Source organism: Sceloporus occidentalis, unplaced genomic scaffold (assembly GCF_023333645.1).
Source record: "Sceloporus occidentalis isolate IW3139 unplaced genomic scaffold, rSceOcc1.0.p SCAF_3, whole genome shotgun sequence".
In the NCBI taxonomy this organism is placed as follows: Eukaryota; Metazoa; Chordata; class Lepidosauria; order Squamata; family Phrynosomatidae; genus Sceloporus; species Sceloporus occidentalis.
In genome coordinates, this window is record NW_028316983.1 from 67,376,255 (window position 1) to 67,394,021 (window position 17,767).

Below are 17,767 nucleotides of genomic sequence, written 5' to 3' on the forward strand. Positions count from 1 at the left end.
CTATAGGGAGCAGGAATGAATTCTCCTGTCTGGGATATATAACATCTGCCCTTCTGTGCTATTTACAAATGTTTTCCAATTTACAAATGAAGTTGTCATAACATTTTTTCTTGCATTAGTTAGATTCCAGTACATTTTCACATGGATTTAAGAGCAGACTCAGTAATGTAAGACACATCAAACATTTTCACAAATAAGTCCAATATATGGGCCCTACCTTAGGCTTCTTGATAATATTAATCGCCTTTTGTATATAAATCCTTTTTAGAAGCAGTGGGTAAGTTCTAGCCCTCCTGTGGTTGCTGGACCACCACACCTATCATCCTTTACTGTTGGCCATGCTGGTAGAGTCTGATGGGATCTGGAGTACAAGAAATCTGGAGGGTTGGGTTATCTACCTCTGCTTTGGAAAGAGCCCTCTAGGTCTTACTTCACATTAATTTATGAGGGTGAAAATGATAATTGATGTTTAATAGGAATATGTTAATATAAATAAATTAGTATGTGGGAAGCCAAGATGTCTGGCAGTTTTCCTGATCTGTATTAAGAATAAATATTTTCTAATTTTTCTATGCGAGACAAAACATTGCCTGAGTTTCTGGCATGTTACCTTGGCTTGGCTTGGTGCAATTCTTCACTTGGCTCTAGGTTATTTCAAATCCAGACAGATTGTTGCCAGAAGTGAAGAACAAGATGGCAACCCTTCCATTCCATGTGTAAAAGCCAGCAGCCACACTGGTGCTGATATTGGGATCACAGCCCCTACCATACCAGAAGGCAGCAGGTTAGTTAAGGCTGAGCCTGTGGAACCCTTGAATTTCTGCATGGTTTGACTATAATTTCCATAATCCCTTACCATGGCTCAACCAGACTCCTTGAATCACCTTCAACAGCTGCCAAAAGCTCAGCCTTAACAACTGTTCTTCAGAGAACAAGTTCAGTGTTGTGCTCAGAAAATAAATGAGTGCTGTATGATTTTAATGGAATTCATATTCTATTCTAGTTTTTTTTAATGAGGGTATGTTGACCAGCTCTGTTTCTGTAATGAAAATTGATCCATCATTGCTATTGTTTAATTCCTTGTTTCTTTCCCTTCATTTCAGGAATCTTCTGGATAAAGATACATTCTCCAAATCTGATCCACGTATGTATATGTTTTATATAACTTCACTGTTTTTCCTATGGTTGGTTATACAGTTTTTGTACTTAGCTTATGATGGGTCTGGAAGAATCGAGAAATAGTTCAGACCCAAACTGTGTAGGGCTTTAAAGATCAAAACCAGCACATCACAGATATCTCTGATTTCTGTAGGTTCCCTGTTCTTTTCAAAAGAGGGACTCTGGATGTGCAAGGAGATGTATACTGCTGTACCTTTGCACCAAACAGAAACAATGCACTGACTGAGAGCTTTATATATACAAGCAGCAAAGCCCCCCAAAAGCTCAGTCGAGCAGTATTTGCTCTCTGCCCATTTGCCAGTGCTTTGGAGCATCTCTTCATTAAAACCTCATTAATCTTCTTTACATCTCTGATGTGTTTTAGCAATGTGGAAAATTTGAAAGGGAGCCAAGCACTTTAATGAAAGCATCTTTATTGGCTAATTTAAACAAGTCACCCTTAAGATCTTTTCCAGATTTCTGTGGTTGCTTTGCAAAATCACAAGAGAGTCAACTTTCCATTTTCTGTAGTAAGAAGTTGAGGCTCTTTCGTACTAGAACTTTAAGAGGAAAAAGGCAAGGGGCAAAGATATATTGAGTGAGAGACTTTGGGATGATTCTATAGAAGGCAGCTTGGGCCTCTCTGTTAAAAAAAAAGACTTTATTTCTTGAGCATTTTAGCTTTCTTTCATTCCTGTGAGCAGTTGTGAAGCTTAGAAAAGTTGCAGTTTTGGACTACAGCTCCCATAATCCCCATATATATATATATATATATATATGGGCACTGTAGATGTGAGGGTATATGTGTGTGCCTTCAAGTTACCTGTCAACCTATGGCAACCCTGTGAAATTCACCGAGTTTTCTTAAAGGAAAAGTTGGAGGTGATTTTGCCGATGTGAGGGTAGTGGAAAGTTAAATCTGTGAATGTGGCTGACCTCTAAGAAAGACTGTTTTGTGATTTCTATTGTAGAAGTGGGATGGGAGGCTGCTTATGTCTTGATTTTTGGGGGAGTGAACTGGTGGACAGAATGAATATGTCTGTACTTGCAGCTCAGATGCCATTGAAAGAGGGGCTTCTATTACAAATGAAATGCCACCCCAGGTCTCAAGCCATGCTGTAGTACTTGCTGTGAAGTATATGCCTATTTCTGAAGCATCTATTCCAATTTTCCATCATATCCTTTGTCTAGAATCCAAGCACTCTGGTTTTGTCTGTTTGACTGCAAGGACTTGGGGAGGTGGAAAGGGCAGTGGAGTGTGTGTGGCAAGAATGCTTTCCATTGTGCAACCAAAACAGAAGCGATGCCTTAGTGCTATTTTTGCACACCTTGTAATAAACAGTATCAGTGTGGTGGAAAGGAACAAAAGAGATAACGGACCATGGCTTTCCAATTTTCAGGAATCAACTCTCAAATCACCATTGGGGAGACAGGCTTCAGTGGGTTTGCTTGGTTTCTCTTCTTGGAAAAGCCTGAGGTGTCTAGCTAATATAGTGTGTGGAGCACAATCCCTGTTGCTAAACTCTTTTCACCATGCCACCGGATGAGCTGACCTATAATTTTTTTTCTCCCTTTGCAGTGTGCGTGCTGTATACTCAAGGCATAGAGACGAAGCAGTGGAGAGAGGTATGTAACTTGCATTTATTTTTCATTATGTTAGGAAAGTTTCAGTTGGAGAAAAATGCTAAGGCTTTGGCTGAGCAAAAGCCCTGGATTCCACTCTGCTATTCGGCTTCCGATCTCCAGGGTAATAATTGCAAACCACTTCTCTGCTTTGTTGAGTCAGTTTCTCCACCTCTATACCAAGGGTTGTGATTCATCTTCTAACAACTTAGGTAAGGTAGGACAACTAGTTTGTGTATACAGTTTGTTTTCACGCCTTGATCATCCACTTTGATGAGAGTGACATTTGATGATACTACTGTAGGTGTGAATGCTTTACATAGCTTGATTCTGTCCTCAACAAATGCCCTATGGGGAAGATGGGATTACATCTACACTTCCCTATGCTTCCAGAGCACAACACCACAACAGTGTAGCTGTTGCGGTGCTGTACCTTTGCTAGCAAGAGGCTAACAAGGAAGGGGGGCCTTTATCTTTAGAATGGATATCCCTGTCCCCTCCCCTCAGCTCAGTGGAGTAATTCAAATTGTCTTGACTGAGACTAACACAATTAAAATGGGGAATATCAAGTTATCACAGTGATCCTAATATACAGTGTCAAAGTCTGGCTTGTACCTAACACTGTCCCACTTCGTACTTATCAGACCCTTCCGTGGTCTAGCAACAACTCTAATCTGTTCCCTCAGGAACTCTCGGAACACAACCCTCTCTCAGGCTTAACTGTTCCCCTTCAACTGTCAGAATCCTCACCCTCAGAATTCTCAACCCTAAGTAACTAAACCAATTGTCACACTGAATTTTTCCAATTTTTCAGCCATCACCTGATTGGCTGAGCTCTAGCTGCCTTCTCATTGGTCAGCTTGAGGTTCTATTCATCACACACTGTTACTTTTATTACTTAATCAAACAGATATATGTCCTGATTGAAGTGCTTTTGCAAATAAAGTATAGTGTGCCTGCTTCACATGCGGGCATGCCATACACAGCTTTCAGGATACGCTGAAATCCGCATGCTGGAAGAGGCAATAGCACTCATGCCACGGGCACAAGACCCACTGTTTTCAATGAGGCTCCACCATATGCAGTATTTCCCTTACGTGGGGTGTGTGTGTCTGGGACAGATCCCCTGCGTAAGGGAAGGGTGCACTGTATCTGCATAGTTACTGCAGATGGAACAAGCCAAGCAGCGAGCCTTCTAGAAGTAAAATGTTCTTCATGGTGGTGGGGATTGAATCCATGATATATTGAGGGGAATAGTCATCACATGTTGGCTATCAAGCAAATCAACATTGGGAAGGCATGACTAGATTGTGGACAAGAGGTGTGGGGTAATGAAATGCATCCTGGAGCATGGTTGAATCAGGCAAATGACTAAATGAGGTTGTGAACCCATGGCCCACAGAATGAGCCCAGCTTGTGGCTGAAGATGTCAACTACCTACCTCCTTTTCTGTGGTGATGGGGTGTCCGTTTGCACTATGGGCTGTCTCTGCCAGGTTTGTTTTGCATTATTGTTATGAAGGGGATGCAGCAAAGTGATGTCATCATGGCTTTGTTGTCAGTACCATGTATGGATTTGTGTCTTTCCAGAATGTTGCTATTGCTGGGTGGCTGATAGTGTTGCTATGGCAGATTTCTCTCGTGATTGTGTTGTTGACTTTGCTGCTGGGAGTGCATGAGATTCTGCAGCTCCACTGAGTTGACAGTGGCCCTGGTGTTCCTGTCATCCACACGATCCATCCATCCATCCATCCATCCATCCAGTCTGCATCTCTCTCTATTGGGGCAGGCCTATCCAGAAGTGGTAAAACTGTGGTATGCAGCCCCCTAACCTCAATTTTACAGGCCCCAAGTCCCCCATGGTACCACAAAAGCCCCAGAATAACTGATTAAAAAATTAACGTATTTTCTTATTCTCAAATAGCTGAAAAACACCCCAAACAAGGAAGCTTTGCTGTCCTCCCCACCAATGATTCTCCAAGTCCAAGCCATCCAGAAAATGGTGGAAAGCAAAACTGGATGTGATATCATTCCACTTCCAGTTGTGAAAGAATGGGTGCATCTGTGCTGCAATGTATGTTCAGTGGTGAAAAATTTCCCCTACTTCAAATGCAGTTGTTATCCAGCTTGGATGCTGTAGCCATGGGGAGAAGAGAGATGGCTGGAAACATATAAGGAAAGGACAAACAGGCCTTATGTTAAAATTGTTGTTGTTGTTGTTGTTGTATTTTCTTATATCCCTGCTTTCTCCCAACATAGAGACTCAAAAGCAGCTAAAAGTAACAGCTGACATACTGCAAGGTATACATGCCACTTTGTTCATGCAAAGTGAAGGGCCATTGCTTCTCAGAGATGAGGAAGGAGGAAAGAGGTACACAATCTTCCCAATGTGGGCAACTGTGCCCATGGCAGGGTATATGTGTAACTGTGCCTCAAGTTTTTACAGTGCCAACAAAAAAACTAATTAAGGCATTTCCATCTCCTTTAGTTGTCTTCATAATCACAACTTTCATTACAAAGAAGATTGCAATAAATTGCACATGTCTGAGCTCAGTTTCTTTTTCAAATTTTGATGAAGCCAGATGATTCAGAAATACAGCTTTGCTAATCATGTAAAACAGAAAGTAAGCTTTATATTAGCATGCAGCTTAATTACTTCCTAATGGAAAAATGCATATTTTTTTTCTGGCCATTTGCTGGGTACTTTTTTTGAAGTTATACAAGATCTTCCTGTCTTTATGACAATGTTAGACAGATTAAATTGACAAAGGGCCATGCAGAGCTGTCACTGTTGAAGAAATGTAGCACAAAGAGAATGGGTGAAAGTGGAGCTGAACAGGAAATTGGGTGGGACAGAGAAGCCTTTTCTCTGGCAGAAAAATCAGGGGGATGTCTGGAAATGAAAACTGTAGCTGCTTTTGTGTCTAAAATATTGTGAAGGCTGAGATGGCAGCACCTCCATTTTCCTAAACTAATTATCTGCTGTTGTTGGCCATCATGTATTCTCACAATGCCTCACTTGGAACAACACTACATTATAAACTGGCATCATTCCAGATGCAGTGTGGGAGAAAAGGAGGGTGCCCCCCACTGGTTTGACTGGCTTTGGCTCTAGATTTACATGACATCATGATGTAACCATGTATTCTTGCAGCTCAGCTGGTGCTTGTCACAGTTGAATAACTGGTTTAGGAGAAGTAAGGGAAGAAACTGATGCCCAGTCTACAACAAATTCTAGAATTTCTCTTCTGCTGTTCCTGCCGTTGCCAACCCCCACCAAGAAATGGTGGTGGTGGTGGTGGTGGTGATCATCATCAAAGTACCATCTCACTGTCATGGCCTCACAATATACTAATGTGGTAAAACCACATAATCATGAATTCAAATAATCATGTATCTTTCTGTAATACAGTGGAGGCTCTTCTAGTTGGCATTTCATCTGGGTTGTTGGTACTTTTTCGCATGGGGTTTTCTCAACAGGTGAGAAATAGTGATGCCATTACAAAGATGTCTAGGGGCAACAGAGACATTCCTCAATGATGCTGAGTTCCCTGGCTGACGTACTGGATGGAGGGTTTTGTGGTCTTGCAGGACTTCCTCCTTTAGAGGAATCTCACACACAGTGAAGCTGGCTTCCCAGCCAAAGTGTCACTGGAGGAGCTCCAACCAACACGTATAACCAACCAAAACAATAACATCAGAAGGCCTGGCCATGGGACATGTTGTCATGTCCCACTCCCTACCACCATTTAACACAGGGTTGGACGAACCGTGACCCATGGATTGTGTATAATGCCTCATTGAGGTCAACAACTTATGACCCACCTTCCCATGCCACCCAATCTTGCAAGAAAAAAAAAAAACCACTTGGCACCCAAATGCCAAGTTGTGCCCATACAGGATGAATGGGAATTATCATCACCCTATTTTGGCCACCTGGAAATTGGCAAAATGATCAAAAAAGCAACAAATACAAAACTAAACCATGGAATAATAATGATTGCTTTTGAGCAAAGCTATTGCTTTCTTGGGGGGGAGTAGGGGTTAGAGGGTTGGGTTTGGCCCTGAGGTGTGGGCCTCTGGAAGTTGCCCACCCCTATCCAGCTCATGGAGGCCTGGAGTGCTAGATCTGGTGTTCCCTGTCCCTGATGCAGATTAAATACATATACTAAGGTTCTGGCTCTGTACATTTTCGTGAGCTACATGAGTTAGGGCAGCAGCAGCCTGTAGAAGTTTCAGGATTTACCAAATTACATGTACATTCTGTGTAATAAGCTGCATTCCCCCAACTTAATTGGATGCTCTGAAATATGAATGTGAAGAAACAGAGAAACAAGTCTTTGCCTGAGGACTGGCATTATACAGCTGCTGTTTGGTCCCAGTGCTCATAAATCATCAGGTAAATAAAGCTGCAAAGTAATAACAAATTTCTATACAACTAATGTCCGTGCTGAACTGTTGCAGGCTGAGGGTGGCACCGGATCTCAGCATGGACATGGTGCCAATGTAGAAAAGTCATTACATGGAAAAGAAGCAATTATTTTTGGCAGAGAGAATCCCATTAATTAGCTATATACAGCCAAATAGTAATTGCATTTCCACAGAGACACATACAAATGTTTGGACAGAAATGAAAGGAAAACAGACAGACCAGACTGAGTCTACATGTAATGTGTTCAGGGCTGTATAGTTTAGGCTGCAAAGACTCCTCTGTTAAGCTTATTTGATTCTTGGCAGAGTGGCCTCAGGGTAACTAAAAGCATAGTCATTGCACGAGGATATACATCTCTGTACATCTAAATGCACAAAGCTGAAGACTTGGCATCAAAAACTGTCATGTCTAAAAAAAATTCTTGTGCTATCCAGGCAGGGAGTTCTGTTCTGTCAGTCTGCATCAAGAACATGGGCAATCTCTTTCATTTGTTCACAGCACCACAGAGCCTAGTTTTGTCATGTAAGAGCAAAGGAGGGCGACTAAAATGGTGAAAGGTCTGGAAACCATGCCCTATGAGGAACGACTTAGGGAGCTGGGGATGTTTAGCCTGGAGAAGAGAAGATTAAGAGGTGATATGATAGCCCTGTTTAAATATTTGAAGGGATGTCATATTGAGAAGGGAGCAAGCTTGTTTTCTGCTGCTCCAGAAAATAGGACCCAGAACAATGGATGCAAGCTCAAAGAAAAGAGATTCCACCTGAACATTAGGAGGAACTTCCTGACAGTAAGGGCTGTTCAACAGTGGAATACATTCCCTCGGAGTGTAGTGGATTATCCTTCCTTGGAGGTCTTCAAACGGAGGCTGGATGGCCATCTGTTGGGGATGCTTTGATTGTGATTTCCTGCATGGCAGAATGGGGTTGGACTGGATGGCCCTTGTGGTCTCTTCCAACTCTATGATTCTATGATTCTATGAAGGCACACATTACATGTGCACATACACAGGAGGCAAAAGGGTGACAAGCAGCCAAAATGGGGAATTGGGATGACAGCAGAGGACTCTGCTTTTCTAACCGGTTTAAAGAGCTGCTATCGCTGCCGGGGCTCTGCCCTTGGCCCAGTCCCCTCCCTGGCAACTTGCTTTCCTTCGGCTTGAAGAGACTTGCATGGAGCTCCTCCTTCTTCCCAGCCTTGCAAAGGAGGTTTGGGATGCAACTTGCAAGGCTCATCTCTCCCCATTTCTCTTTCTCCCTGCCTTCCTCCCAATCCCAGCCTTGCAAAGGAGGTTTGGGATGCAGCTTGCAAGGCTCATCTCTCCCCATTTCTCTTTCTTCCTGCCTTCCTCCCGATCCCTCCTTCTTCCCTCCCTTCCCTCCCTCCTTCTTTCCCCCCTCTCTCTCATACACACACACCTTCCCTCACTGCAGTCGCTCGCCTGCCTGCCTCCCTGCCTCCCTGCCTGTCATTCTTTCAGCCAATCAGGAGATGGAGGAATGAGAGAATGGATTTCTCTCGGCCTTGGTGGAATATGTTCTCGGAACGGTTTCAAGAAAAAGGAAGCGCTGTGCGGTAAAATGCGTTCTCATCACGTTCTGATCACGTTCTAGTTTGCTAATGTGGTAATATCCGTTCCAGGAACGTTATCATCACGTTATGACACGGAACGTTCTCAGAACGCAGTGCGGTAATCTCCTAAGTCCCAGAGCAGGTTCAGTCCTCACTCACATGAAAACCACCAACCACCACTGGAGTACCCCATATTCAACTCCTCTGCTGCCCATATGCAGTCATAAAATGACTAAGAGCTGTTAATGCTGTCCATTTATTAAGGAGAAGTAAATGTCAGCCACCTCCATTTCAGTTCCAGCTAGTCATCAATGCTTGTAGAATTAACATCCCAGATAACCTCCTTGGTAGAGGAAAAGGACACAAACCCCTTAGGATTGGAATCTGTAAATCCCATTTCCTGCTTTTGAAAATTCTATTCCTCGGTTTATCAGCCACCAAGCACCATTTCATTCCAGAGAACACAGCATCTGGATTTGTTTGTTTTTCCCTGGATTTGTTTCCCCTTGTTCCATATGGCTGGTATTAAAAGCAAAACATGAGCATAGTTTGCCTACGCAAAGCACTATCATGTTGACATTTGAACACATACAGTGCTGGAGAAGGTGACATTGATGAGCAGGCATTGGGAAGCCTTTTAAAACTGGCTTGTCTCTGCTGAAATCAGCAAAGACTTCAAACCTTTTTTATTTCACTCATGAGAACAAAAAGGTCTGAGAAAAGAAAAAGAATATTTTTAAAAGGTCATTTCTGAGTGATACAATTCCATTTATCCTTGTGTTCACTTGCTTTTGGGGGATTCCTCACTTTGGTTATATATTCTTTTTCTAAATGGTTTCATATAATTATTATTTGTATTGTGATGCTACTTATTTCTAGGACCACTGCATAGGGTTGCATTATGCAAATACACAGATATATTTGCTTGCATCTAGAAGTGTCTTCCCCAAATTCAGTGTTATAATTACAAGGATATGTTGTTGGTGCCACTGTCTTATATGCCTCCTTGGCTACTGTTTTTAGAAACCTGGAGGCTGGCATGGAAAATTTGAAGGCAAGAAGGTAGAGCATTGTTGTACATTTTTTAATATTACCAGCCTATGGTTCCCAGATTTTCAGAGTTTTTAATGGCCCTTTCCCCCTCACCCACTGAACCAATAGGATTTACCAAACTGTTGGTTTAACATTCAACAATTGATCCAATTGGTGTACTTTAGCTGGTTTACCAGTTGGATTTAGGCCTCATTCTAACTTGCCCAAGGTCACCCAGTGGGTTTCCATAGCCAAGAGGGGCTTTGAACCTTGTTCTCCTGGTATCCTAGTCAAGCACTGAAACCATTACACTGTGCCACTTTCTAGAGTGACTTAGTACTCCCCTCTACATAGCACCCAAAGTCTTCAAATAGTTAATAGAAAGAGAACGAAGGAGGTAGGGAAAGAGAGAGAGAGAGAGAAGATTCCTGTTGCCTGGTAAAGGTGGGTGAGGAGAGTGATTGAATGGGAAGGGCAAAATGAGTGCTAGGATGGAGGGAAAGAAAGACTAAAATGAAAGAGGACAAGGGGAAGAGCAGAGAAAAACAGAAAAAAACATAACAATGGGTGGGATGAAGCAGTTTCTAAGTTTACAAGGCTGGGGATTAATGCTAATAAGAAATATTTAAGACTGGGATGAGAAAAAGGTGGCTCTGTAGATGTTGGATTGCAACTCTCATGATCCCTCCTGGGGATCATGGGATATCCTGACTGAGGTGGACAGGGGATGAAGTGCAGAAACATACTGAGGGCAATATGTTTCCTATCTTTGAAAAATATGTTAAGCTCTTATTGAGTTAACAGTTAATTAGTATTTCCTAAATATTTTTGTCATCAGATTTCAGCCTTAATAAACTAAAAGGAGATCTTTAAGTGCCATATTTCTTATCCAGCTCTAAATAGGCTGTTCATCTGACAGATGCATAGGCTCGGTAAGCTTCAAGATGGTGAAAAAACTAATCTGTTTTGCAACATGAGTGCATTTTTATACACTTTTAGTATTGTATTGTTATTAACCTAGTATTCTACATAATTACCCTCTGTTCCATATATTTGGACTCCCCAAAATTCCTCTAAGATTATAACATACAAAAGAGGCTTATGGTTTACAACATACATCTTTCAGGCTAAATAAGATTAATTTTGAATCATATCTTTGAGCAAACCACTTAAAAATCACTACTTAAACCAAAGTATATTCTATTTTTAAGATGTTTATCTGTCATTCTATTGATCTGTCTTTCAAAAAGTCTTTATAGCCTACATAAAATTGTGACTCTGACTTATGGTGACCCAGTCATGTGTTTTTCTTTGCTAAGGTCATTCAGATAAGGTAATTACTATTACCCGTTTCTGAGACTGAGGTGGTATGGGTTTTCCATAATCACCTACTGGATTTCTATGGACAAACAGGGATTTGAACCCTCATCTCTCAGACTCCTAGTGCAGCATTCAAATTACTATACCCCATAAATACATAAACACCACATTTTGCATACTCTGTATTTTATTGCATTGAAAATTGGTTTTCTTCACATAACTAACCTAGAACAACAAAAAATTGTAATGAACAATTGAAAAGACAAACATTTTATCTTAAAATTCACCAAGATGGGGAAAATTTAAAATAACAAGGAGGAACTCAGCCAGGAGGAAATCATTTTAAATGTGTCAGGTTCACAGATCCCCTGAAGAACATTCATAAACTTAAGGTAAAAGTAAAGGACCCCAAATCTATACAATACTTTTTCTTTAGTGCTCAATATACATTACCTGCATTACATTAGTGAATCCTCCAACAATCTGTTAGCCCAGTATTAGTATCATCGTATCACATATGGGGTAGCAGTGACTTGTTGGGCCCACATTGAGTTCACTGCCCTAGTAAGTTTAAAACCAGGGGACCTCTGAGCTCGTAAAGGATTTACCTAAGAAATACAAGAGATCCCAATAAACTATCACAGTTTTACTCCTGGTAACAACTGATGATGTTGGGCTGCCCATTACCCAACTCAAGGCATTCATTTGTGTGAGGCAATATGCTATTTGGAGAGTTGGACAGCTTAATAGCTTAGCATGGGACTGATTGGGATGATGGGAGCTGTAGTCCAACAGACTGGGGATAGCACTCCATCTAGTCACCCTATTATTTTACTATAACAAGTAGTCTAATATTCTCTAGAGCTACTATTCACACTGTGTACTGATGTGCTCCTTAGAAGCCTAAGAATCCTCTAGATGTTACTATTAAAACAACAAGAATATCCTGCATGTCAGGCAGTGACATATTTGCACCAGATTTGTAATGTTAGCAGAGCAAAGGAGGACCTCACTCTGACAGCACACGCACACCAGATACACCCTCTGGCCACTTTTTATTACCAAGGCACAGAAAAGACACATAGAAAAAAAATCCTTCCTCTTTTCATTGTAGCATCTCCTGAAGGGACAGCCAGTTATAGCTCCTTCATGATTAAACTAATAAGTTAATGGAGTGCTTATATACAAGCAAAAACTAGATCCCAGGCATCTGTCTGAGGATGCCAAAGGCTAAACTGCTCCATCATTCTGCTAACTATGGCGTTTATCACATGGAGGTTATTGGAGCTCAGATCCGGGGTGACCATGTGGATTCAACGATTTGAACTGGGACCCTTGCTCATGCTCAGTGGGGGTCTGAACACATCCTGAACCTTTGCACTTCCGGGGTTAAGAAGGGAGCCTGGTTCCACTTTCACGGGAATGCTAGCCTCACCTGAATGACAGCTGCACCCTTCTTCCTCCCTTCTATTTTCCCATCCCTGGCAGCCAAATTCAAAGGGGTCCTCTGTGTCAGAGCCCCCATCCATTTCATCCACATCTACATCTATCCTCCTGTCATTCTCCTCATCTATTTCATCTACATCTCTCCTTCCCTTTGTAACAGTTGCCTTCTCTTAGGTTGCATTCACACTGGGGAGATAATCTGGTTTAACTCCACTTTAACTGTCCTGGTTCAGTGCTATGGAATTCTGGGAACTGTAGTGTCCTGAGACATTGAGCCTTCTCTGCCAGAGAGCTCAGCCTTTGAGGATGGCCTTGGCAACCTCCCTCTGAAACAATTTGGCCAAGAAAATCCTCAGTGATAGATAGGGTCTCTATAAGTCGGGAACAACTAGAAGGCACACAGCAACAGCAGCCATCAGCGCTAGAGGGAAAATTCAGTGCTGTTTTGTTAAAAACAACAACCACCCCTTGTTTTGGAATTGGATGCTCCCTCCCATCCTCCAAGCCTGGAATGGGGCGGCAAGGTTCAAAGGGGCCAAGATTCCAGGAATAGAACGCGGCGGGGACGAAGGTTCCACCTGAGAATGCAGAGGAGCCAGGATTCCAAGGAAGAATGTTGGTGAGGCCAAGATTCCATCAAAGCCACTTCCAGGAGGGAGGGAGCTTAGAGGGGAAAAACCAGGCTGTCCTCCTTTTCCAGGATGCGTCCTCCATTTCAGCCATCGCTCCAGGAAGGGTTTCCAAAACGCCCTCCCCTTTGGAGCAGGACTCAGAGAAGCATGCATTGATATTTCTAGTGGTTTTTTTAAAAACTTTTCATTGGGTCATGTCCTCTGTTTTTTCTTGAACATCCTCCACTTTTGTGGAGAGGACACCCCTGCTCACCATGGCTAGCAAAAGTGACTTTTTGGGGAAGGTGATCGTCCAACTTAAAACATCCCTGAGGGTCTGGGAGTGGGATCAGGGCTGTGTGTGATGCTCCTGCCTCCACCTTGGCCCCACTTTGGAGGACGTCCTGTGGCTGCTCCCACCCCCAAAGAGTCTTTAGTAAAGTTTCTAAACTTTACTAACCCCACTCTCTCTCTTTGCCCCCTTCTTTCCTTTTCTCTCTCTCCCCCCCCCCCACCGATCTCCCCCTCCTCGCCAGCATGTCTCCTCTCCATGTTAAAACATGAATGCATTCATTCAAGGGGGAGCACTGGAAGCAAATGGGGCAAAATTGCAGCATGGCATCATGGGAAATTTGCAACCCAGGGTTTTTGCGGTGGTGTACCAGAGCACAAGCAAAGTGTAATTCCATACCAGACCAATTCGCAGTGAATTCGAAGCGAGCTTGAATGCGAATCCTGTGAACTCACTTTTTCAGCAAATTCTCCAAAATGAGAAGCCAGTAAGGATTCACTTCGGAAGCACCATGGAAGCGCCATGCAAGGAACTCCCATTGAAAGGAACCAGGTGTGAAAATACATTAACATTATAACGTGAATCCGCATTGTTGGATTCGGAGTCACCCCGGATCTCACCTGGTAAACCCCCATTTGATAAACGCCTATGATACAGCTTCCAAACCAGCACTAAGTAAACCTACAAGCAAAATATGGGTGTTCTTCTCTTCCTTAGTCAAGGCAAATAAAGAAAGATAAGAAGAAATTGTTTCTAGGAAACAAACAACAAATCTTAGTGCTGTAATTTTCAGATGGTCAAGCCAGTTTTTACAACATTTTTTCTCACCCTGGTTCCTATTAAGATGCATTAGAGTGCAAACTCTATCATCCCCAGCCAGCATGTTGGGATCTCTGATGAGAATTGTAATCCAACACCTCTGGAGGGCACCAGAATGGTGAAAAGTGCTTAACAGAACAGATACATTATTTTCTTACTAAAAAGTCCTTGCAAATGTGACTAACATCACCACACAGCTACTACATCATGCTGATAGTGTTCTAGTTTGCAATGGCTTGCTGCATAAGTCCATGTTTTCTAAGCCCAGCCTGCTCTGGTTGCAGTTACACACTGGGATAGAATTTAACAGACTCATTTGTTTTAGCTTTATTGGAGTTTCTGGGAAGGCATGAAACTGTTAACCCACTTTTCTCAGAATAATTTAAGATGTCTTTTTATGAAATGTCAAGTGAAGAACAACTGAAAATGCTTAAGGATACATTATTAATAATTTGGAGATGTAAAAAGAGACATGTGGGTCCAAAATGAATTCGAAGTACCTGCTATCACAATCTATAAGGTAGGTAGTCTGGATAATATCTAAAGACAGAACACTAAGTTAAAGCCCTTTACTCAAGCTCAAGGGACATTTGAAGGATGAATAACTGTAAAATGTATTTGACATCCCTGTTTCTCTGAAGAATGTTCTACTGTAAAAAAAAAACCTATTATTTTATTACTGATGATGGGAAACACAATTTTAGCTTATCAATAAAAGGCCAATAATGAATGGCAAATAATTTTATATAGGAGTGCAAGCATGTGCTTATTGTGATAGGGTCATCATAAGCTGGAGTTGATGTCAAGGCACAATAGAGCAATAACAAATGTGTTTATGTGCATGTTCCTGATAATTTATTTTCCATAGCTTTAATTGGATTCTCATAGGGATCTGTGACTCAAAAAAAGGTTAAGAACTATTAAAACAATTAAAAACACAATCTTATACATGCGTGCTGAAAAAGGAGAGGTCTCGGGTTTTTACTGTTTTAAATTTTCTATTAAAAAATCACCTCTTACCCAATTTTCACTTCAATCACATGCAATTGTGTAAATGCAAATACATTTAAGCTGTATGTATTATAATTTAAAGGTATAATTTTAATTTTTCTGGTTGTGTGTGTCACAACTATTGCCATTACATTCCATGACATAAGGGAATTACAATTAATGAGTAACATTAGTACAAAAGATATTACTAAGGATTATGCATGATGTGGTATGGGATGACATCGGGGGGAGTCAGAGGCACCATGAGTTACTGCACCAGGTCACACCAACCCTAGTGATGCCACTGTTCTCACTGAGGACATAGCCACACTGCAGAAATAAAGCAGTTTGACACCACTTTAACTATCATGACTCTATCCTGTGGAATCCTAGGATTTCTGGTTTAGTGGGTATTCAGTCTGGTCTGTCAGAGAGCTTTGGTGCCTCACCAAACTACAAATACAAGGATTCCACAAGACAGGGTCATGATAGTTAAAGTGGTGTAAAACTGCTTTACTTCTGCAGTGTGGCTATGTCCTAATTGAAATCAGTGGCATCACTAGGGTTAGTATAATCTGGTGCAGAAACTCATGGTCTCTCTCTCTCTCTCTCTCTCTCTCTCTCTCTCTCTCTCTCACACACACACACACACACACACACACACACACACACACACATCTCATCCCTTACCACATCATACATAATCCTCAGTAATATTTTTTTGTACTAATGTTACTCATAAATTTTAATTCCTATATATCATGGAATGTAATAGCAATAGTTAATATAAACATAACATAAACAACTAGCAAAATTAAAATGATACATTTAGTTATTTTTTTATACCTTTAGTTAATTTTATATGCTCCACTTTGAATCCCTTTCAGGCAAAAAAGGGATATAAATCAAAGAAAGAAAGAAGTAGAGTACAGAATGAAAAATGAACCTGAGAAGACTATTTAAAATTATTTAAGACAGAAACCTGTTGGCATCTTATTCTCATGTAAATTCTTCTGTGAAAGCATTGGAAGGAACATTTTTGTCTGATGCAGAATATCTGCATTCCATGTTGGGTTGCAGAAGTGGAGCATCACATGTGATGCCATGCATGGATGTGGATGTGTATGCAAATTCAAGTGCACATTTAGGTCTGCATTGAGCTGCACAACTGTGCCACTCGGTACAAAGAGTGGATTCTACATGTTGAGATTTACTTTACACAACTCTGATGTAGGATCTTTGCAAGAAAGTAGATATCAGTTGCTCAACTAATGTCTTTTTTAATAGGTGTATTTATTTTTCTCCTGAACCTGAGAAGGAGGGAAAGTGGCATAAAAGTTGTTATTATTCTGTAGTTCCCAGTGAGAGAGCTGTTATTTAGCACAGTTTGGAATAGATTTGTGCATGCTGCAAAATTCTTCTTTTTAATCTTTTTTTCTGCTTGCTCATGCTATTGATTCTTCTTTCTGCCTTCATTTGTGGTGGAACCTGAACCGCATCACAAAACACCAACCACAACATGCAATATCATATCATATCTTGAGTGATATACAATTTTCCTGCTGTTTGAGCATCTAGGTTAAGGGGCGGTGGGAAATCCAGCGAGCTGGAAGCCATCATACAGCATATCAGTGCTTTTTCTTTTGTAATAATGAAAGTGTATTTGTGATTCTTTCCTCCTGGTCTCTCTTTCATCCACCCAAGGAAGGAAGGAAGGAGAAAAAGAAGGCAACTTAATGATTTGGAGACATCATTTGATTCTCATTATGGCTATCAGTATTATTGTTCTGTGGACATAAATAATCAAAATAGGTGGTCGGTGGGTGGTTGTGTCTTCCCATTATCATCAGTGAAACAGAACTGAGAAGTGTTATATCCTCTTAGACACAGATCCTGGAAGCACTATCCAATAGATGGTTTTTCTTTCATGTTTGGCTTTAGTCTGCACTAATTAATTAGCTGACTTTACTAATTAAAATTCAGATTCCGCAGAAAGAAAATTAGACTTCTGTAATCCGCATATACAAGAAAAGAAAAATTGCATAAATTTTATTTTCTTTTTTTCTGCTCTGGTTTATAACTGTAGCACAATCCAGTGGTGATGCTTTTTCTGGGCTGTCCAACTCAAAGGCTGCAGGAGGAAGATAACATGGTGAAATCTGCACCATGGAAAAAAAAGTTTTTCCTTGTTTCATGCAAAACAGAAGGCTAGATTACACCTTTCTGTTTGACACAAACTGTTTCTGCATGTGAAGCTAACGTTGTTAAGAGTGCCTTTAAACTGATCCCTAACTTGTCTCTAAGGAGTTTAGTGCACAGCTAAATAATCCGGTTTACCTTGCCCCGTTTGAATCCTCTTCCGGAATACAGCCAGATATTATCATATGCATTTTGTTGCTGATGCCACCTCCCACCTAAAACCTGCCTAAAACCTGGTTCCCAGCCATGACCAGCCAGCCGATTTACAAAGTTGGGA

At 41.4% G+C, this 17,767-nt stretch overlaps 1 protein-coding gene across 2 annotated transcripts in view; it reads left to right on the forward strand.

The window, feature by feature from the left end:
* LOC149316118 (copine-5) overlaps nt 1–17,767 on the forward strand; it is a 197,545-nt gene that overhangs the window by 42,129 nt on the left and 137,649 nt on the right. For both annotated transcript variants that reach the window (XM_089514838.1, XM_089514839.1), the window contains 2 exons: nt 1,104–1,144; nt 2,738–2,784. In XM_089514838.1, coding sequence (XP_089370964.1) covers nt 1,104–1,144; nt 2,738–2,784 — 88 coding nt within the window. The remainder of the gene's footprint in view (nt 1–1,103; nt 1,145–2,737; nt 2,785–17,767) is intronic.